Below are 24,173 nucleotides of genomic sequence, written 5' to 3' on the forward strand. Positions count from 1 at the left end.
TATTGAGGTGTTATGGAACAAAGTTATCGTGAAAAAGTAAATACGTACTTTAGGCTTCACATAAGATTTTTTAATAATATTTAGTATGAATTGATTTTAATAATTATTATTTGCTTAAGAAGTTTTTGGAAATTTTAGTATAGAGTACTTCTTATAGAATCACGAAAAAAAAAAAAAACAGTACAGTGATGAGGAAATGGAAAATTATTCCTGAATATGTCGTTCATACAGCGTCTGAATATCTGGGACTTTATTAAATTAAGATATCATAAAAAATAGCGTATTTCTATGCTTATGCATATCTTGAATTCACTTTCAATATGAATAATTTTAGTAGTAATATCTACTAAAGAAGATTTACCATTTTATTGTAAAATAATCTACAAGTTAATATGTTTATTATATTGTAATTGAATATAAAAAAAAGATTTAGCATACAATAGGGTGTAGTTATCAAAAGATGATATTGAAAATGAATAAATTTTGAACAAAGGAACTAGAAAGTAAATTACAAAATTATTACTAAGAAATTTAATTTAAGATGATATAAAGAATAATTCTATTTAATGTTACGGTAAAAAATTAAAAGAATTATAACCTACAGAATTAAGAGAAATACTTCCTGAATTCTTGAATATCACGTTTATTAAACGTAGATAATCTGATTTTTATTTCGATGGCGCATTGTTTATTCAATTGAATAAACCATTTTGTTTTACTTTATAATGTTTTAATGGATAATCTATTTATTATTATATAATTAAACAAATCAGGCAACCTGAAGAAAAGAAAGAAAAACAAACAAATCTAAATTTTTAAAAAAATTGTGGTTCTTCAAATTTTTTAAAAAGAAATGATTATTTTGATTTCATTTACGATTTTGAAGTTCTTTTAATACTAGTTTCCCACTTTCCTTCTTTGCTTGTCTTTCTTTTATTACTTTTGGGTGATAATAGGATTCATCTTCTTAATGTATTGTAAATCCTTAATAAAATTTTTGTAATGAAGAAAAACATCGAGTAAGAATTCAAATTAATACTAGATTATAGAATTTCTGAGATTGTGAAGAAGAAATTAATGTTTCCGACCTTTTATGCATAAAATCTGAATTATCATTTATGTATAAAACCACAACACATTTTATAAATAACAATATATTTAAAATACATTTTATAAATAGCAAGACATTTACAATACATTTTATAAATAATAATAAATTTGCAATACATTTTATAAATAACAATACATTTTATAAATAATAATAAATTTGAAAAATACATTTTATAATTAATAATTCTACAATACATTTTATAATTTATTTTATTATTTAAAACACTTTATTTCATCATAATACATTTTATATACAAAATCTGTAATTTATCGTGTTATACATAAAATCAAAATATATGTAAAAAAATGAATTAATTAATAACAATTAATTAATTAATTCAGAAAAAATGATTTTTGAGGGGAAAGATATAGCTTATTCATTTTAGAGGGCACTAAGATCAGTTTATTTAATACTTTGTAAAACATTTAGAAATTATTAAAAATGTATTATGGGGTAAGGAAACTATTCTAGATTTAGGAATATCTGGAATTTTATTATATAATATCAAAAAAGAAATAAAATGAATAGTTTTTGGACTAATCAAAACTTTTTGAAATCACATTTATTAATTATTTTATATAATTAAATTTCTCTGAGAATTATCTTATTAAATTTATTTTAAAATGACCTAAAATATTTAAATATTATATTGAATGAAATATAAACAATTCTAATAACTGTAATACATAGAGCAAGTTGAAAATTTTATTTGTATAGGAAATATCCTATTTTATTTGGATTTTTTATTTGTATATTATAATAGAGTTATCAAGAAGTAATTTTGTTGTTTTTTTCTTATTTCCCAGATGTTTCGAAATCTTTTATATTTTGCGTTATTAAGTAATATATTTCAATTAGAAAAATTGTCATAAATTTAATACTTTAGAATGACTGAAATGACTATATTTTGAATGCATTATAAGTAAATCAATGATGACATATTTTTTATGAGAAATAAATGCAGTAGTTGGATTCTGAAATGTCTGAAATTGTATAATGCATCAATGAGACGAAGAAGCAATGAAAGTTTAGTTCTTCCCATGTAATTTAAAATATATTTCAGTAAAGAATAATTGAGAAGATTTTATCTCTGTAAAGGAAATTTTACTCACGATGATATAAAAGTTAGCGTGCTTTGCATTCTCAAGAACCTTAAAAAAATAAAAAGCGATGAAAATGAAATTTTTTATGGGATTCGAAATAATAGGGATTTAATTAAGCCAATGTATTAAGAAGAAAGTTAAACTTTTTGATTAAACTATATCATTACTGATATTCCCCAAACGCCCATTCAATGAAATTGCGGCGGGCGCCCATGACATTTGGATATCATTGCAAGGTTTCTCCTTTCTAACTTCAAACTCTGTCTAGAGCTCATAGTAATGAAATAAATATATGAAATTATTTGTGTTAAACGTACTATTTAAATATAAAAAGAGCAAAAAAAATTTTGCACACATTTTTTTTGCATAATTAAGAGTTAATAATATTTAAACAGTCTTAATCAAAAAGATAATATAAATTCAGTTGTTGGTTACTAAATATGGAAACAAGCGATAGGACGAAGATAAAAAATAGATTAAATATGATAAAAATGTCATTTTGAAAAGTATTATGTGAATTTCCATGAAATGTTTATGTAAGGATGTGCTGCATTAAATGGTAAAATTGCAATAAATTATTACTTTTATAAGAACCATTTGTAACGAGTAATATAAGAAAATAAATATCTTTTTAGAAAATAAATTTAAATCTAACTAAATAAACCTGGCTTTCAAATTCAGTAATTAAAACTTTCCGAAGTTCTTTTACCTTCCGCTTCGTTTTTCAGAACGAAATTTAAAAAAAGAATAAAAACCCTTCAGCAATTTTTATCAAGACTGCATTAAAATAACTTTAGTTCAAGTCTTGTCTTCTAGATTAATTGGCTTATAAGAAATCTAAACATCTTTTGATAAAACTGAGCTATTTCTGAAAAAATAAATTCTACCTTTGGGTAAAAATGCTTTTTACATAATTAGCTGTTATATCAAGAAACTCTTTTTTTTTCTTTCTTTCTATCAGAATTTTTTTTCTCATTCTTGAAGAAAGTTAATACAACCTTAAGTGTGCAGATACTTAAATCTCCATTTAATGGGGGGTGAAAAAGTTACGATGTAGATTGAACGAAGATATTTTCTTAAGTAATGTTATTCTATTTTAGTCCCTATTCTTCGAAAAGAAAGAAAATCATTGAGAACAAAGTAAATTCTATTTAAGAAAAACTCGAGATGAAAAAATGATGAAATAAATTCTTTTAATTAAAGTTGTAAGCAGTTTGTAGATTAATCGTAAGACAAATCTTTTGAAATTTTTATTTGCTTAAATTTTTAATATAATATCGGTCGCCGAATATTTAAAAAAATACATTTGGTTCAAATCAGAATATATATAATATATATATATATACATATATAATGTTAACATATATTTTAGAACAGTTGCTGGGTCAAATAGAGAAGACACTTTGAAATTTTTAAATTTCCGATTTATTCCATCCCGGGAGGCATAAATTATGTACAAGAAAGAAGCGACGTTGAAACTGACCTCAGTTCACATCGCGATACAAATGCAAAAGAGCGAAAGAGCGCGTAATATTTTCCCCAGTGATTTTATACTATCAGATTCTGATAGGGATTCTTTGACGCGTGTAGATTTAGGAAAAGAAAATATAGGCATCTTTTAAAAAAAATTTCTGAGCTTGACAGATTTTTATTCCTTTACTCGGAGCGTGTGAAAGTGCTCATTAAAGTAGATTTACAGAGTTCTTGTAGTATTAATTAAATCAAAAAGGTGGAACTGAATCAGGAAATAAGAGAACACTTTAGAATGAAGTTAATATGGGTCAAATTAAGATAAAAATTTGTAAATTAATTAAGATTTTATTAGATTAAGAGATTTCACTAATATATATATATATATTGTAAATTCAATTTATCCACAATCTCAGAATTATTCACTTCCTATCCATTTGTATTAAAACAAATATACGCTTTTAACTTCCGAGTTATACAAGTATCTTCTTTTTCAAAATCTAACTATTGTAACTTTAAATGCCCCATTTGCAAACTACAATATCACGTGAAATACATGCGCCTTAAATAACGTTTTCTCTGCTAAATATAAGGACAATTCCATTTTAAAGAGTTATAAGAGGATTATAGTGCATTGTTATTATCCTTTTCTTTGCAGTTTTCTTTGTTGTGAAAGCGTCATTTCCTGTTTAATAAGCATTTTGTTGATTTAATAAAGACCTTTAAAATATAAGAAAAATTTAAATCTTTTATATTACAATGATGAAGAATAAATTTGTTATTCAAAGTTAATTCTTTACCTGCTCATTTAAAAGAAAATTGTATTTCATATAAATACATCTAATGTATAAACTTGCTTACGTTTCTGTCTACTATTTGTATATATAAAACGATAACAGAAATCACTATTACGCAGAAATCACTATTATTACTTATTGCTGAATGGCAACTGTTAGGTGTAAACAAACTGCCAAACGAATGTTTCAGACTCTTAAATGAATGCTTCTACAGCTGTATTTAATACGAATTTTGCTTAACTAATTAATGAAACTGTAAAATATTATTAGAAATTATTTGGAGAGGACTCGGCTGACTTATCGACTCGTCATGCCACCAAAGACTCCTTTGAGTTAATGCAAAAAGATATAAAAATATCAAAATTATAGAAATAGGTATTAAACAAAATTTAATCAAGCATTAAAATAGGCTTAACCGACGTTAAAGGAACAGTCACTGAGACTTATAATGAATTCATTCGTGTGCTTTTGCCAATGTTAAAATTAATATTTAATAAATTGTTTTATTTGAACGTTAAATCCGAAGTATGATATTTACTTCCGGTTTTATTTCGTTTCATATGTGCCTTTTTTTTTCACTTACTGTAATTCATAGTAGTTGATTAAGTTGCAGTTATGTCTTTACATCACTTTAAATAACAATGTAAAATTAAAAAAAAAGTGCATTTCATAATAATCGTTTAAAAAGCTAAACAGTTAATAATCTTTACGAACAGGTTGTTTATCAAAGGTGGCTATTTTATAATTAAATATTTAATATGAATATCATATTTCATTTTCATCGATTTATCTCCTTTGATTTTAATGTTTTTCAAAAGATTTTTTGTTTATAATTAAAACTATTACTTAAAAAGAAAGCTCTTCTTATTTCGGAAACTGATAAGGTTATCATTGTTCTAAATGAATAGATATCTTAAAGGCTTGACCGTGTGGCTAAAGAAGAATGGCTTGCATTTGGCCTTACGATGTCAATCCCTTGTTATGAATTTAGATTAAAATGATAAATTTCTAGAGAAAAATAATTTTAAGAGCTTCATTGTAAAATTGAATTCTTGTACCAAAAAGCTTATGTCTCATATTTATATAAACTAAACAACATGAAGAAGCTTTATAATATATTACATTTGCAAGAAATTTAATTTATCCGCTTCGCGTTTTTGAAATTAATTATTTTCAAACTGCATGATTTCAAAATTCATTTTATCTTCTAAAGTGGGCGGAGTTCTGACATTATGACGTTTCTTAAGGTCTGATTTCTATTACTTTAATTGTTCAATAAAAAGTTACAATATCGCGTGAGAATCACAAGGTTGGAATAATGTGTGATCATCAAAGTATCAATCAGTTCAACCCTCATTTGAAGATATGTAAGCTCTAAATGCTTACATAATATCAGATTACAAAATTCAAATAAATTATTTTAGTATATGAATAAAATAACAAAAAAATTTTTTCAGAGGTTAGAATAACTGCAGATCAATTATTTAAAAATAAAAATTACTAAATGACATTTGGATGTATCTTTAAATATTGTTTATTAATATAGCTCGCAAAAGAGAAAAGAGCTGAACATTAATAAATTAGACAGTTTTATCTTAACAAAACTCAACAATTAAAAAAATGCAATAAAACGAGTCATTAGTTATCAGCTTGGTTCAAATGAGTTGACATATTCAAGATTTAAAATTGCTTATATAAAATATGGTCATATACATATAAATGTCAAATTAATTGCTCTCAAGGGACCAAAAATGGGATTTGTAACTGTAGATTTTGAATTTCTACACTTTAAATGAAAATAATTTAAAATTTAGCAGCGGTGGATTCGCTGGAATGATTATCAAATTTTCTCTGGGAATTTAAAATTAATCGGTTTGAATATTATATATAAAAAATCTTTATTATGTTTATTATATGCTTTAATTTTTTTATGTCATATTACAGCAAGCACAACTATTTACATAATACTAAGAAAAATGTATATATATTTTTTATAAATATGCCTTCCGCTTTTGAATATATCCTATTTTATAAACAAATTTCCACTGAAAAATAACATTTATACTTATTTTACTTATACTTGTTTATACTTACACCTTCTGTCAAAGTTTTTGAATTAATAAATTTTTCTTTGCTGGCTTATTCATAAAAAAACTGATTCGTTATATATATAAAAAAATAATTTCAAAAGCTTATATTTCTTTGAGCATAACAATATTTCAATAAAAGAAAGGCGAGGTCTATAAAATTTATTTAATAATGCTGGTAGAATTATTTTAAAAACCACCTCTTTTTTTAATTTTTCGCATACAAAGAATACAGATAGAAAGTATTTTAATCATTAAGAAAAATCAGTCTCGTGCTTTCGACAAATCTCCACATTTCAGAGCTTTCCGAATCCGAAAAACACGTTTTTGAACACGATAACTCAAAGACGCTTTACGCTTGGAGGATGAAATTTGTTATGTGATCATTACACCAAATTTGCAGATTTTTTAACTACTTTTGAATGAAATTGAATCAGAGAAAGTCCGTCTGTCTAAGTGTCTTATTACAAGCGAACTCGTTGACGACAAAGTTAAAAGCGATGTCAGTTAGTTCAGGTCTTTCTATATTTATTTTTGGACCATAAAGAAGCGATGATTAACTCTATTTTGATATTGCTTTACCAATCACTGAATGCATAGATTGCCACATTGTAAATCATTCGATATTTCATTTAATTATTTCTCTTGTTTTTACTTTAAACTGCATATAGTTTTAGTTGTTTGCATCAAAATAAATCGAATGCAGTGATAAAAATTTGCTTTGGAAATGGGAAATGGTTGTCTAAAAGGGGCGCTACAAATTTTTTTTCTTAATATCAAAAATACGATAACGATACACGATATTTAAGATATTGATAAAAATACGATATTTAAGAGGAGAAAAAAGGCAAAACATTTTAACCCTTCTTTGCATGATGATGGAAATTTCCATCATAACATTTAGTGAACAAAAAATTGTACTCAAAACAGGTGTACTGTAAATTGGTTGTTACTGACAACTTTTTTTCACGACTATTGCGTAATAAGAAACGTAACTGTCAAAATAAAAATCAGATATCACAATCATTATAGCAGTTTGAAATCTTCATTCCGCTTTTTTTTGTTGTTTGAGGAAAATGTGCGATTTCTTGAATATTTTTTATAACTAATCAGAATTGTTTGCTAATAAAAGCGATATTGAATGAAGAAATTTAGAAGAGAGGGACATTGAAGATTTTGTACTGAGCTTAACATGTAAATTTGCATGATGATGGATATTTCCATCACACTTTTTTTTAATTTTATTATTATATATTTATACTAAGATTTTTGAAAACATTTTTCCTTTAATCTAAAGCATTAATTATATCACCATGATTTATTTCTCAAAAAAAGAGAGGGAGAGAGAGAGAGAGAGAGAGAGAAATCATGCCAAAAAGGGTTAAAGACCATTTTTGCAAATTCATAAATAATCGGTGTCACAATAATTCCGCATCTGATCAAAAAGCTGTAAATTTTAAGCATTCTAAGATAAAATTGATCTGGCGATATCAGGCCACAACTCAGAAAGCAAAAAAAAAAAAAAAAAAAAAAAAATCCTTTTTATAAGCTAATTTTTTGCTCAGTTTTCTGCTTTCACATCTTAAGATCAAAATAATTTGATGCTTTAATTTTTTGAGGTACATGTTCATTCACTGGTTCAGAAAACTGACATAAATATCTTTTGAGTATATAACGGGTATAGATAAAATTCATTCCATTGAGACATTTCTTTCTTCCAGGTCTCAGGCTCTGTCCCGGCCATGCTCGTGCCTCTCATCATATTTTTTACTACCATCACCTCCAAGACCACAGCCTCTGTCAGCACTGCCATCGCTGAACTTCAACACCAGACCCTTCCAGCAGCATGTCATTCCTCCTCCGCTTCCACGATCTGATCGGAGGAATCCACGTCCCAATCGACGACGGCATCGACAAGCTCAACCGCAAGTACACGCTGCTCATCTTCCTCTTCCTGGCACTGCCCATCTTCACCAAGCAGTATATCGGTGACCCCATCGAGTGTTTCACGCCCACCTACTTCACGGAGAGTCAGTCGCGCTATGTGAACAGCTACTGCTGGACCACCTCCACCTACTACCTCGTGACGGACGGTTCGACGGACGATATTGGAGAACCTGCCGAAAACACCCTTGATCCCAAGACCTTATCTGATGAGATAGACTATAGTGCGGCCGTCGGAGAAGACGGGTCCATATCTGCTGATAAACTCAGGAGGGTCAGGGTCACCTACTACCAGTGGTCACCCCTCATCCTACTGGTCCAAGGGTGTTGTTTTCACTTACCCTTTGTTCTGTGGGGGGCATGTGCACACAATGCCGGGGTGAAGATCCGTCGGCTTCTAAAGAGAGCATCGGACATCGCCAGCCTGCCACCTGGGTGCCAACAGAGGGAGGCTCTTCTGGCCGAGTTTGTGGACCAGTTCCATACCATGGTCAATGGTAATGTGGGATGCTGCGCCGACCCCTCGTGCAGAATTCCCATCACATGCCGATGCGGGACTGGCCCGAGTCGATATCTGTGCCTCTTGTACCTGTTGGTGAAGAGCCTGTATGTGCTTAACGTTTTTCTGCAGTTTCTGCTGCTAACAGCGTTTATGGGAAGAGGTTACTTCAAGCACGGAGTAGAACTTTTCCGCAGGTAAGAATTTTTTTAATGATCTCTCTATTAAAAGTGATATTTACAGAACACTTACAGTTCATCCTACATTATTTCAGTTTCTTATTGAGAAATTTCCAATCAGATGCAGAGTAGGAAATTGTTGAATCTTAAACTGTTTGCAATTTCAAAAATATTTCCAAGTATCGACGTACATGCCTCCATGTATAGAAGGTGTATGTTTCTTGTTTGCAACAACGTATTCATTGTTAAGATATTAAATAAATATCTTTATGTTTATACCCGAAATTCAATTAGTTATGAAACGTACTGTTACTTTTAAAATCTTTCATGTAACAATTTATAATAGTAAAGATAATTAAATACGAATTATTAACTATAATTTTCCTGAAAGAAAATGAATTTAGTGATGCAAATTTCAAAAAAAAATGCTTTATCTAATTTTTTATTGTTTTAAATCTATCCATATGGAAAGCCCGAAAACGCCTAAGTCACTTGGGAATCAATACAAAATACCTCTCCCTTCCCTTAAGCGTAATTGATAGAATACCTGTGGCGGATATTTTTTTCGTTAGAGGAGCTCATCCAAATGGATCTGGCAGGCAGGAAGGTTTTCTAAGAACATTCAAAGGTTCTCCAAGCATGCATTTTCTTAGTAGCTATCAGCTCAGAAGGCATTTCTTTTGCCTAACTACTCCTTAAAAACACGGGGAAATGATAACGCGCGTCCGCACGTTTCCAGGGTCACACACGCGGAACTGGCCTAGTTCAAATTTGAGCAGCTCGACCATCTGCTTAACAGCCCAAACATGTCCCCCTGCGATTTTCATGTGTTTAGTCTCCTGAAAAAACATCTGAAAGGGAAGCGTTTTAACTCGGACGACGAACTCAAGGACGCTGTGGAGGACAGGGTCTCGTCACGACAACAGGAATTCTGGGAACAAGGAATCCTTCGGCTCGTTAATAAATGGGATCGTTGTGACCTATGATGTATACTTAGAATGAAGTCTTCATTTATACCCACAGTGTCGTTTCGTACCTTTTCATTTGGACACAACTTGTATTTATGCTTGTCTTTGCGTGTGCATGAAAATCCTTTAAAACATAAATGTGATAAATCGTATAAATAAAATTGAAAATGATATCCTACATCAAAACTGTAAGCATTTATTAAATTTCCTCTGGTTCTATCGATATGGAAAAACAATTTCCTTATAAGCATAATTTATTATTTCTGTATGTTATGAATCCAAACAAGAAAATGCTATAATTACAAATCTATTTTTGACTGTATGGCAACTCCTTGTTTTGAATGAAGACGGCTTATTATACAATTATCTACTAAAATATTTCTAATCCACATTAGCTTGAGAATGGCGACAGCTATTGCCACAAGCTTTGTGACTGGTTAAAATATACGCGCATTTGGTTGGTCATGATTTACACCAATCATACGTCAGAAAAGCATTAGAAATAAGATAGAGCAATTAATTAATAGTTAATAGCAGATACTTTTATTTTTAGTATTCGAAATACTCTATGGCATTGATCGACGTTTATTGTTCAAAAATGATAGTCAAAAATTATTTTTCTCCTGTTATCGTACGATGTTACGTCGCAAATTCGGAAAATCATGACCAATTAAATGCACGTTTTACACGTTTTGTTCTTTGGATTATTGCGGTCTAAATGCCTTTTTGGACGAAATAAAAGGTACGCTGCAATTTAATAACTGACTTTTTTCAAGCATGTGGTACCTTATCTGAATTAAAAAAAGATTACCATTGCTTATCTCCAAGTGACGTTTTAACCGATTTCAATGTGTAAAGCATTATTACAAGACATAGATTATAATGTATTCGAATTATAATGTAACATATTTTATTACTATATTTAGGAACCGAGTTAGTGACAATAATTATAACCGCTCTCAAGTTAATAGGGATTAGAAAAATTTAAGTGGATACATTGTGTAAAATTTATGTTATGGATCCATTTACTTATCTATATACAAACAATTCACTCAATAAAAATTATCAGTGCATCTATTTGCATATGTATTCTATTTGAAGGAACTAAATAGATCTTGTAAAAAATGGTGAACATTGGAGAAACAATTTAACGATATACTAACGTCATTTTTTTAGTCTTATGTTCACAAAAATAATTCAAGATATTTCAAAGTTATTGAAAAAAATAATAAAAGACAGGAAATAACAAAACTATTTTGGATAAACTTTGGTTTATCTCCAATAGTTAAAGCAGATGTTTATTTATGCAAATTTCATAAATGGCAATGCGAAACTCTAATTACATGACATTGTTTCTGATAATTATTTTACACCGAAATTCTTCTATCGAAGCTAACGGAAATACCAAGGAAAGCATTATCGTAATTTTTATTTCAGGGAAATTTCAAATCTTTTAACGAAGATTTTGAGTTCTCAGGAACGAATATCAGTAATTCCTAAAAATAAAACTCGAGAACGAAATATTTGCAAATAAATAGCCATTACATACGAGAAGATATTAACTTTTATATTCGGTCTTCACTTACCTAATTTAAGAAAATGACAGCAATAACTGGATCTACTTATACATTTCTAAGAAACTCATCGACGAAGGAGTTAAAAGAGAAATGCTGCCTAAGCCGCTAAGAAATGACTCCGGTTCTGAGCTCCCGAGTTAAATGTTACTCATGAGAATTGAATGCGTAAGGATTTGGTTATTTTGTAGCGTTGCAAGTTACCATAGTTTCTTTGGATCCGTCCCCTAGCACGCATAAAAGAAGGCTGAATTTACAGAAAACACTCTTTTGCTTGAAACTTCGTTGAGGAATTTGCGTTTGCTTGAAAAATTCTATTTTTCTTTGCGTACGAAATAGATTTTTAGGGAACGGGTTCATATCAGCTTTTTCTTTCGGGGATACCTTGGTTTTCTACAGGGTGCAATTTGTTCCTGGATTTAGGTTAGGAGAGAAAAAGGGGCAACAATAAGTAGAGAATTTAATCAAAGTAATGTGATACAGTAAATTGAATTATATTCCATATCAGTTGAAGTAGAGTTTCCGTAATGGAAGTATATTTCATTAAGAAAAAAAATCAATCTGAGAAAATAATAGTTTTAATATATAGTTTATCTATATAGGTGTCTTTCTTAAAAAAACGTCATATTACACACAAAAAAAATCATTTTCTTATAACTAAATGACATGTGACTTCATCACTACTCCTTACATGACTTCATAAATGTATCAGGGATGGAGTAGTGATTAGGGCTTCGGATTTCCATGCATTTTTTTCATGTTTGATCACGCGTTTGCAGTTGAATTAGATTTCGCTTATAATTTCAAAGGAGCCATAGGATAGGATTTTATTTTGTACAAAAAAAAGTTCAGTCTCCCAGGTTCTATGAGAATTAAATTCGCCAGTAATTACATAAATTTCGAAATTAATTTTACTATAAATTCTTATTTAAGGCAAAATTGTTCCTATTATCAAAATCAGCTTATCTAAATATAAATTAAATTTTCAAATACATCTTAAAATCTGCAAATCTAATTTATCCACGATCAAATAAAAAATATTTCTAATATTTCACTTTTTTTTAGGTAAATCTAATTTTATCTTCATCTAATCTAATGAATTTATCTTAACTAGAGATCTTAATGCAACCTCAGTAAAAATCAAATTCTTGTAGTTTACTTTATCCAATGCTATATTTTTAATTATACTTACGCAAAAGGATTGTTTTCTTTTTAAATATAGTTGCATCACGTTATCTTAAAAACCCTCGTTTTCAGACTTAATAACAATATTTTAGCTGAACTTAGAAGCACTTGAAGTAAGCATCCTCATACTGAAATCTCCCCACTTTGCTCTAGTATGATACACTTAAGAACGTTTAATCTAATTGAAAACACTTACTTAAGAAAATTACCTTAATATTGATGCGATCTTTTTAAGAGTAACTTTAGAAGAAAATTAGCTTAAATTTTGGCACTTTAATATTGATGCGAACTTTTTAAGAGTAACTTCAGCGAACTTTAAAAATATTTCGGAGTCAAATTTAATTTTTCTTATAAATAAACTAAATTAAAATTGTGTAGATTATATAAGCAATGTTTCTTTTTTATCATGAAATACATAATTTTGTGATACTTTAATGCAGATAAATATACAGTAAATTAAGTTTTAAGAAAATATTTGTTTTGTAAATTAAACAACTAAAGTAAGAAATAATAATATTTGTCCCGTATCACACTTTGCTAGCATTTACTTATTTGACGAAATCAATTCTTACTCAATTGAAGTAATAAGAAGTGATATTAAGTTATTTGAAACATCGAAATTTCTCATTTAACTTTTGTTTTGTGAAGTCACATAATAGAGCAAAAAAAGAAGAAGAAATCGCACTTTTTGGGTGTGACTGTGACTTCACAGAGCTTACAATATTTATTTTCACTTAGATACAATTACTCTTACAGTTCTATTTAATTTGATGTTTATAATATACTGTTACAACATGGACTAAAAGATGATCGTTAAATTAACTCATTTACTTGTTCTTATGAATATGATGATGTCATATCGATTTTGTTGACTAAAGATTCCCATTACAGAGGATATCGAGAAATTTTAAATTGTATCTTTAAATTGCTTAAGTTGGTTATATTTATAATTAAAAAACTTATTCATATTAGTTAGATCATAAATTTATTCATTTTATTCATAATAATTAGATCATAAATATTATGTATTCCTGAAGAAAAACTGTTGTTCATATAATCCTCACAATTTTAATTTAGTTTATTCTTAAGGAAAATTGACTATATAACATTTTAAGAGTTTACTGAAATTACTCTTATTACGTTCGCATCAAAAATATTATCAAAATTTAAACTAATTTTCTGAAGTACCTTGTTTTTAATTAGATAAAAGGTTTTAAATGGTGATATTTACAATTCGATTTATTTTGTTGTTTATAATATAATGTTACACAGTAGACTAAAAAAATCTTTAAATTAATTCATTTTCTTGCTCTTTTGAATTTGATGATGTCATACTGATTTTGTTACTAAAAGTTTCCTTTATAATGGCTATCGAAAAGTTTTAAATTACTTAAGTTGGATATATTTATAATTAATAAAACTATTAAAAAACTAAACTATTTGAAATATCTTTTCTTATTCTTGTTGCAGTTTGATTAATTTTTATTCATATTAATTAAATCAGAAATAAAATTTACCAAATTTCATCATAATTAGACCAAACTGATTCCTATAGTTTACCATTCGTTTTTACAAATTAATTATAATATGCAACATTTCACAAATTTAAATAATTTTTACTTCATAATACTTGTAATTTAATGGATCTGATAGACTGTAAAATAAGACTTAACACCTACATGATATTATATAAAATTAATAAAAGAATTTAATACTTTTGCAAAGCATATTCTAACCACAATTTTACTATTTCTTAAATAAACCAGTTTTAATGATTTTATAACAAGCTGACTCATAAGCCATTTGTTTATTTTATAGCTCGAATGATAAATATCATGCAGAACAATAATACTTACCAAGCAATTTCGAATGATATATTGAATTCTCCAAACCATAATAAATCTATATTCCATCATAAATTTTCCATAATCTTCGCTGTCCAATTGCACACGAAGGAGTATTCTCTTAAATGCTTTAGCTATTTCATAAATGTCCCTGCCTTATAAAACATCCCAAGACCTTGTAAGAGACACTGAATAGCAAAATTATCGGTATAATTTATAAGATAAGAGGACAATTATCAATAAAACTGCACATTCGTGCTACTAACAAGATAGCATCTACCCTTTTGATTGAAAGCTCAGGACATCACATAATGTCCGATAATGACATCAACATTACCCCAATATTTATTCTCAGTATTAAGTGGCCCTTTGTATGGTTGCTATCAAAGGCAAATAGTGATATAGCGTTTAATTTCGTTAAGTCCCGGCGCAGCTGGGGCACTGGAATAAATGTTCACATCTGGGAGATCTGGAACACGGAATTTCATCGGGATGTCTTAAGCCATGAATATCCTGTTATATGAGAAATAGAATAAGTAATGAGTTATAAAAGTAAAGATAATAGCTACAGCAATATATTTAATATAAATTAATTTGTATGCAACAAGATAAATTAATGTTTGATAGATGTAAACTTTGCAGGGATATCTTACTTTTTTTTATAGGAGAACAAATATAACTGATGGTGAATATTAAAATACACAAAAATGATAAAACAATGTGTTGAGCGAAAATTAGCTTTTTAAGAACATCAAAAATTATTCTTTGAGATCTAAGTCAGAGAATTCCATCTTCAATCTCCATGAATATCCTGTTGTATGAGAAATAGAATGAGTAATGCGTTGTAAATATGAAAATAATAGATATAGCAATATGTTTAATATAAACTAATCTATATGTAATAACAAAATAAGTTAATATTTAATATTTGTAAACTTTACAGTGATATCTTATTGTCTTATTGAGAAAAATATAAGAAGTGGTAAAAAAAATTTAAAAAAAAAGCGCAAAAATAATAAAATAAAGTGTTGAACAAAAATTAAATCTTCAAGAACATTAATAATTATTCTTTGAAATCTAGGACAGAGAATTTCATCGTCAATCGCCTTAAATATCCTGTTTATATAAGAAATAGAATAAGCGATGATTTATAAATACAATAATGTGTGTTATCAGAGTAATAATGGAATTCTATAAAACAATTAATACATTATAAAACTTAAAATATTCAAAACATTTCTTATTTAATAATAATAGTCCGTTGTGAGCTTTTTATAAAATGGATATTCAAACTGAACACTATTTTTGAGAATTTCTGTTTTTGATGGCATTGAAGGTCATTAGAAGGAATAATCTTTATATAATTGAAATGAAAATATAACCTTGAAATATTCTTACACGAAAATCGATGGGGCGAAAAAGGAAAAAAAATATTGTCTAAGGGAAAAAAACTATCAGGTATATTAACTTCTGTTTGAATTTGGGTTATAAGATGAATAGTTTCCTTTGCTGTTTAGTATTAAATATAAAATAAAGCACTAATTAATTAAAGTAGCAAATTTAAAGTAAATTTGAAGAATTGAGATGTCTTAATTAGGAGTAGAATGAATCGAAGATAAGACATTTTTAAAGATAAATTAAATCGATATTTTAATGAATTATTTTAAGGATAAACATCATTATCTTAAAATAGAATGTAGATCTCCGTTCTTAAGTGAATTTTTATCTAAAAGCTCATGTTTATGATCATAACTCTTAATTATTTTTAAATAATTCAACAGAAAGAATATTTTATTTCGTCATTAGCAATTAAAATTCATTAATATTTTTGTTTCAGTAGTATGCTTAGTTTCGTAACAAATCATGCAAATGTTTTATTTTTATATATAACAAAGTAAGTTAAATTACAGATTGTTAAAGAAAATATTGAATTGATTAGAGATTTCATAAGCATTTTCAAAATAAATGAAATTTTTTTTCCTTATGTATAGCATTTATTAAACCACAATGTCCAAATTATTTCTTAGAATCAATCTAATTTGAATTTTGAATTACGTTCATAAAAAAAAAATTAAAAAATGATTATTTTTAATATCATGCTGTTTAAAATATAATCTGATAAACAAAGGGAAAAATCTTGTTTACGTGATCACGTGACGAAGTAAAATTTCACATGTTTCGAGAAAGAAATCAGTTAATAATAATATAAGATCCATTTTTTCTTCCTTTTTATCAATAATAATTCTCGAAATATCATTAGGTCACCTCATCTGGCTATTTTGTATAATTTTTTAATGCATTTCAATTTATTTATATTATTATTTTTATTGCTGATTAATTATGATTTTGATTCATACATTTTCTGTAATCAGATCCCCTCTAAACAATTCACTTCACTTCTTAAATCTTAAAATCTCAGTATTTCAAAATTTATAAACGTTTATAACGGCAAATGATAAAGTATGTCAGTAGTTTAACTAAAATTCAGTATTTTTTTTAAAGTTTAAAAAAAGTTCAAAAATTAAAATATTTTCAAAACTATAAATGCTTAATTTTTTTATGTATTTCTCAAATGCATATTTTAGAATTTAAAACTTAAAATGGCAACATTTCAAAATAATAATAATTTTTTTAAGAGCAAAAGAAAAATGATTCCCACTATTGATATTTGAGATAAAATTTAATATTTTAAAATATTCGGAAAATCGTTTTCAAAAATTATCATTTCATTTAATTATTCAAATGAATAAGAATATTGATTAAATCATCATTCAAACAAATATATTCAGATTTCAACAGTATGTTTCTGTGATTAATTATCTATTTCTTATCATAAGAAAACCGTTTCAATAGTTAGAATGCTTGAAATTTAAAAATATCAAATTATTTATGTTTATGATTTCCCATAACTATTTTTAATGTTTTTATTATTCATAATTCAGTTTAATATATTAACTTCAAAACAAATAACAGAATAATATAAAAAAACCTCCATGTTATAATAATTCAAAGCCGATTAAAAATTTATTATTAAAGCAACTTTACAATTTTTGAAATTGGCACAAATTATATAACAGGGATCACCACCATATTTTAACTTTTAAGTTCACTCTAATAAACTGTGTCTGAGTGTAGGCAATTTGTTAAGTAAAAAAATTCCGAACCTAGAATGTTGTGTTCCAAAAATTATATAATATGAGATTAATTTTGAAGAAAGGTGATAATAAATGTGTAGGGAATATAGAGAAATTAAGATGTGAGCATAATTTTCAGATGTACGTCTTAATGAAACAACTGCATTTGAAAATAGACAGCTTCTAGATAATATCTGTATTCTGCGACTAGACTATGGATTATGCAATTGTAATTGTATTTTTTGTTTAATCTTGGTTTTCAATATGTTAAATTATTTACACACGTTTGTACACTCATTTTAATCTAACAATGTTTATCATTTGAAAATGAAATTAACTCTATATTACCGATAATGTATGCATATTCTTAGATGACTAAGATATCGTAAAATACATAAATTTGTTGATAAACTTGGCTTATAAAGAATTTAGAATATAATCCAAACATTTCTGATCATTTCATTGAGCGCCAAACTTCCCTACTGAATTAAGAGTTTTGCTAGAACTTGATATTATCTGCTAGATTCCAAGTTATGTCTGATATGCAGATTGTTTCTAATCTGCATGAAGTTCTCTCTCTAGTTCCTACTTATTAAAAGTACGAATAAATTCAAAGCTTAAACGCCTTTACTTATTAGATGCAATGCTGGGAAATATATGGAAAATCTCGCTAAAGTCAGTTCTTCTTTTCACTTACTTTAACACGTTGAGTGTCAGATTTAGATAATTGTTTTTCACTCGAGATTGTATTATAATAATTAAAACGAGCAAATGCAAAGTAATTCTTATTTAAGGAAAAGTGAGTTTAAATTAAAACTATATGAGAGCGATAGTGCTAGAACAAATTTACTTTTGGATAAACAATTCATAGATGATTTTTTAATTTTTAAGATTTGAATAAATTTAATGACATCACTGTTTCTTTGATTTGAAGTTATCAATATAACTTAATTCAACAATAAGCGTTTTTTCATTTGAAATATTTTTTTATTTGAATAAGTTATCAGTTTGAATCCAATTTAACTAATTCAACAATAAGCTTTTTTTATTTTAAATATATATACTTCTCATGGAAATTTTTTCAGAGCTGAAAAAGTTTATAAATCGCATTCATCTACACTGCCCACACAAGAGTAATGTTCTTCTAAAATTTGTTGATTAACAAAAGTTGTTTAATATGAATAACTATATGGAAGAAATAAAATAATTAATAATATTAAAAAGTTAAGAAGGTTGTGGGTTCTTTATATTGGTGATTTATATAATTTTCTTAATAATAAATATGTAGAATATTGTGATTATTTAAAGATTTTAACTGAACAAAATACCACAAAGAAGGATTTGAAAGCCAAATAATTGTTTATGGATAATGAGGTATGTAATTTAAATTTATTATAAAAATTGAATAAAATTTAATTCACCATTTTCAATAATTTGATTCACTGCCTTCCTTAATTAATTCCTTCAATAATTAATACCACTGCCTTCCTTAACACTATAAAGAGTAGAAGAGAAATGCACAGTTTCTGAGCTTAAGTGCTTTATGGAAGTCTGGGGGAAGTAGCTTCTTATTTTCGAAACAATTAACTGCAGAATAATCAGAATAATGTATACTATCATTTACTTAAATTTAAATGCACAATTAAAATCAATTTCCATTTAATAGCTTTTATATTCATTGTTGGAAAATGTAAGAGTGCTTTCTTTCAATTGAAAACACGCACGTACACGCACAGACACACGCACACGCACACAAACAGACAATAAAATCCTTATAAGATCCTTTAAATACAACAGATCAATATCAAACTGCAATAAAATCCTTTTTCTGTTTTGCTTTGTGAATACATATATCGGAGATGAATTAATTTCAGTGATGATATTGAAAGAAAATTATAGAAAAGATATGATTTATTCAGATGGTGACTGTTGTTTCAGCTTTCCTTTTTCTTCCTTTCTATTTATTACACTCTTTTTTCAGAATGTTGACATGTGTCCGCAAGAACGTCCAAAGTTTTGGATATAATTTAGTACGAAATAATCAAATTTATAAAAAAGAAAAGGAAATAAATATGAAATAGTTTGTTGTTTTTAAAATTCTTTATTTGATTTGTCTTTTCTAAATTGACATTTCTGATAGCTGTTAACATCTATTGAACTCCATATGACTAAAATAAAACGAACAATAAATATAAATGTAAAACTTAATTATCTGTATGCCAGAAGTAAAAGATATCATACTGGAGAGTTATTAAATTTTATTTTGTTTCTTAATTTACACTTTTCTTATTATTTATAGAATTTCAATAAATCTTTATATCTTTTACTCTTTAGGATATTGATTTTCATATCGGAGCTATTTTTTTTTTACTTTTTGGATTTAGAAAAATGTTAAAGATGTTTAAAAATATACCCTGTATAAAGCTAATATATAATTGTTTCATAAAGTAAAGTTTAGAATCCTGTATGTGCATAATGGAAATACAATATTCTAATATTTCTCTTTTTATAATTAAGATAAATGTTTGTGTATGTATAGGCGCTCTACAAACCGAGTCATTTTATTCTAAAGAACAAATTCAGCCTAGATATACTTTAGAGAATGGAAATATGCCTCTCGATGTGATTTTTTTTTTTTTTTTGCAATTTTTAATGGATGAAAAAATTATCTTTTTCGCTCTACACTTCACATATATTCTCGTCCAAAAGCATTTTTAAGCATTTTCAAGCCTAAAAAATTATCTTTTTAATGATTCACATTTAGTTACTGTAAGATCCTTTAATTTAGATTTAATAGGCTTTTAAACGCAATTTTAAGTATATTTGCAGCAATAGTTTTATTGTCGTGAATAAATCATTTTCATTGTTGAATCAAATATTTCATTGCGTGATTTTCTTCCATTGTTGAAGGTTAAAGAAGGTCATGTTTATATTGCCGAATCTGTATAGTTTAAAGAATGAATATAAATGTGAAGTTACGATACCACTAAATTTAGAGACGAACAGAGAATAATAACATTATGATGTCATGGAACATCTACATTAAAAAGGTCTACATTAAGGTCTACATTAAAAAGTCTATATATTAAAAGGACAAATAATAAGTAAGATTTTTGAAAAAATATAGCTTTAATGTCCAAGTAATTGATGGAATCATGGACATGTTGCTTTATCTAAGCGATTTATCTAAAAATAAGTATAACTAATATCAACGAATAAGCTGGTCACCAAAGGCGACTAATATTCAATATTGAAAATAATGATTGTCGTCAACTTTTTATATGGCCTACACATATGAATATTGCGTGTAAGAATTTTGGTTTAATTTCTCTCACTGCTTATGTTTGGAATTTTCCAAATTTCATTTCTAAATTTCAAATTTTTTATAATTTCTGCTTTCTTATAATCGTTAAACTTTCCTTCTCTGTGATACTTTGAATGGATATAATTTAACTGTAATATCTCTTTATCTTAATAATTATCAAAAATATTAGGACTAAATTACTAATTCTATTAGGAAGAAGTCCTTTAGAAAAGGATAAAATATGCGAATGACGATAATTGAAGATAATAGAATTTTTTTATGAACACAAGACGGCTTTAATTTTAGTAAGTTATTAGTTAAAAGTTTAAGCTTAGTAAAACAATTCGCAAAATGCCTTTACTTCAAAAAGAAGCAAAGAAAAAAATAAAATAAAATCGGAAAACCAATATGATTAAATACGCTATAACTTTTAATTAAAAAAAACTGAATAGCTGACTATAAATCATAATAAACTCAAAGCAATATTTTCAGGGATGAAACTACTTGATGCTTGAAATAAAAAAACAATTAATCTTGCTGTTCATGACTCTTTGATATATTAAACTTAATTAAATTTCAAGGGAGTTTAACAGCTATCGCATTTGAAAATCGGTAAAACTATGAAAGAGAATACCGCTTTTTAGATTTAAGAAGAATAAGGAAAGGCTTAGAGTTTTTAAAGTTTAAAAATTTGGAACGAACATAAATTTTACTTTTTTATTGATATTTTTACGTCTGACAAAATAATTAGGATAACCTCTAAATGAAATTCCATAATGATTGAATATACTTACAATTTCGGTATTACTAATATTTTGCATATTTTTAAATGGTAAAATTATTTGAATAATGTTAAAAAAATCACATATTTAACACTGTAAAAATCATAATTTTTTTTTTGATTTTAAATTCAATGAATTAACAGGTTTCATAGAACCTAAATTAGAGATTATCTCAGAGCGAAATCTCAAAGATTAAAAAAAATGTTTTAATGGTTAAAATTTTAAAATAAAGTATTCGAAAGTTTTATACTTAAAATGCAATTAATGTTGAAATTTAAATACAACTTATTTAGTGATACAAAACTATGTATCCAGTATCCATCCATCCATTACTTAGCATTTCTTTTAACTATGTGCTCTACAAAACTTTTAAGTTAAAAGAGGAGAAGTACATATATTTCATTTTAAATTCGTTTTTAGAAATATACCAACAGCATTCGCAAGGAAAACTTTTATGATTATTAACAAAAAATGTCTAAAATTGATGAATCATGGAAATAGAGTAGATCTTATAAGCAAATTATTTCTAGTTGTAGGTATCACCCTACCTTACCAAATGGATACTGATTTTCTGCTATGAAATTGGTTTTAATATCATTGTCAAAAACTTCCATAATTTTCAAAAATTAAATAATTAGAATTAAGAAACATTAATATTATTTTGTATAATTATTTATATGATAACAAATTTGGTTTTAAATTTTCTATAGGATGAAAATAAACACAAAATTCGCCAATGTGTGTAAACGAAGAATTTTATGGTTAATTCTTATGTCTATAATTTTATCTACATTGATATATGTTTATTATTTTATCTATCTACTTTTACCTACATTCTACTTTTATATTATTTTATTTTTATATTCATGTATCTATTCCTTCGTTAAATTCATCTTTTTTTCATCTACATTTATCTGTGTTTATTATTTTATCTATCACTATTTTGAGGGAAAAAATTTATAATTCTGAATTGAACTTATTTTTATAACAATTATTTTTGTGATTAACACATGCAATGAATGAAATGTTAAAATTCTGATATTATTGAAAAATCTTTATTTTATAAACCGGCAAAAAAATTTCAAATCAAACATAACTTGTTTCCGGAATTTTTTTTCCTCCAGAATTCCCCAAACAGGATTCTTTGGTCCTGTAAAGGCATCGAGGATTTTTATGAACCAAATCCGGAAAAGGATACTGATTTTCTCCATTTAAATTAGTTTTATTATTATTGTCAGTAACTTCCATAAGTTGTGAAAATTAAATAAATGGAAGTAAGAGATATTAATGTTTTTCGGTATATTTACATACATGATAACAAATTTGTTTTCAAATTTTCTATAGGATAAAGCTAAATACATAATTCGTCAATATGTGTAAACGAAGAATTTTATAAGAAAAGCTTATGTCTATTATTTTATCTACATTTATTATTTTATCCTCTATGTTTATTCTTTGATCTATGATAATTTTGAAAAGAAATGTATATTTCCAAATTCAAGAATAAATCAATTTTTATATCAAATTTTTTTGAGATAACAGCTACACACATGCAATAAATTAATGTTAAAATTCTGATCTAGTTGGAAAAAAAAAAAAGCTATTTTTTCAAACCAGGAAAAAATTTTCAAATCAAACATAACTTGTTTCTGCAATATTTTTTTATCCGGAATTCTCCAAACAGGATTCTTTGGACCTGTAAAGGCATCGAGAAACTTTACGAACCAAATCCTTGAGGCTTACCTAATCTCAAAGGATACAAAGTTCGACACTTTGAATCTCTTGGGAGAAGAAAAATACATCCCAAAATCTCTTCGGAAAGTGAAAAAGATCTCGGCCATTGGAAGTCCACTTAGAATAATGGGTTGTCTCGAAATAAATCGCTGCCCACTTCCGAGCAGCACGAGAAAATCGTACTTTTATCTGATCTCTGACGTGGCAACCAACCGCAGGAGAAAAATCAGCGTAAAAGATTTGCAAATTTTTGAGAGGTCCATGCATTTATATTCAGTCCGGAATTATGACTGAATCCCTTTTTTTAAATTATTTCGAATTCTTCTCTGCCAAAGATTAGAATTTGTTGTGTTATAAATAGTTGTCCAGGCCATAAATGGTTTTTCAAACTTTTTTCACCAGCTAGCTGGGCTAGAAAAAACTCCTAAATATCAAGAATATGTTTGAACTTATCAAAA

The 24,173-nt window shown here is 27.1% G+C and overlaps 1 protein-coding gene across 1 annotated transcript in view; it reads left to right on the plus strand.

Annotated features, from left to right (window-relative positions):
• The window catches only part of LOC129988936 (innexin unc-9-like), an 80,756-nt gene that overhangs the window by 20,263 nt on the left and 36,320 nt on the right, over positions 1-24,173 (plus strand). Inside the window, exon 2 of the mRNA XM_056097222.1 lies at positions 8,290-9,208. Within this exon, the coding sequence (XP_055953197.1) occupies positions 8,415-9,208 (794 nt within the window). The 5' untranslated portion in view covers positions 8,290-8,414. The remainder of the gene's footprint in view (positions 1-8,289; positions 9,209-24,173) is intronic.

The sequence above is a fragment of the Argiope bruennichi genome, chromosome 10, assembly GCF_947563725.1.
Source record: "Argiope bruennichi chromosome 10, qqArgBrue1.1, whole genome shotgun sequence".
NCBI lineage: Eukaryota > Metazoa > Arthropoda > Arachnida > Araneae > Araneidae > Argiope > Argiope bruennichi.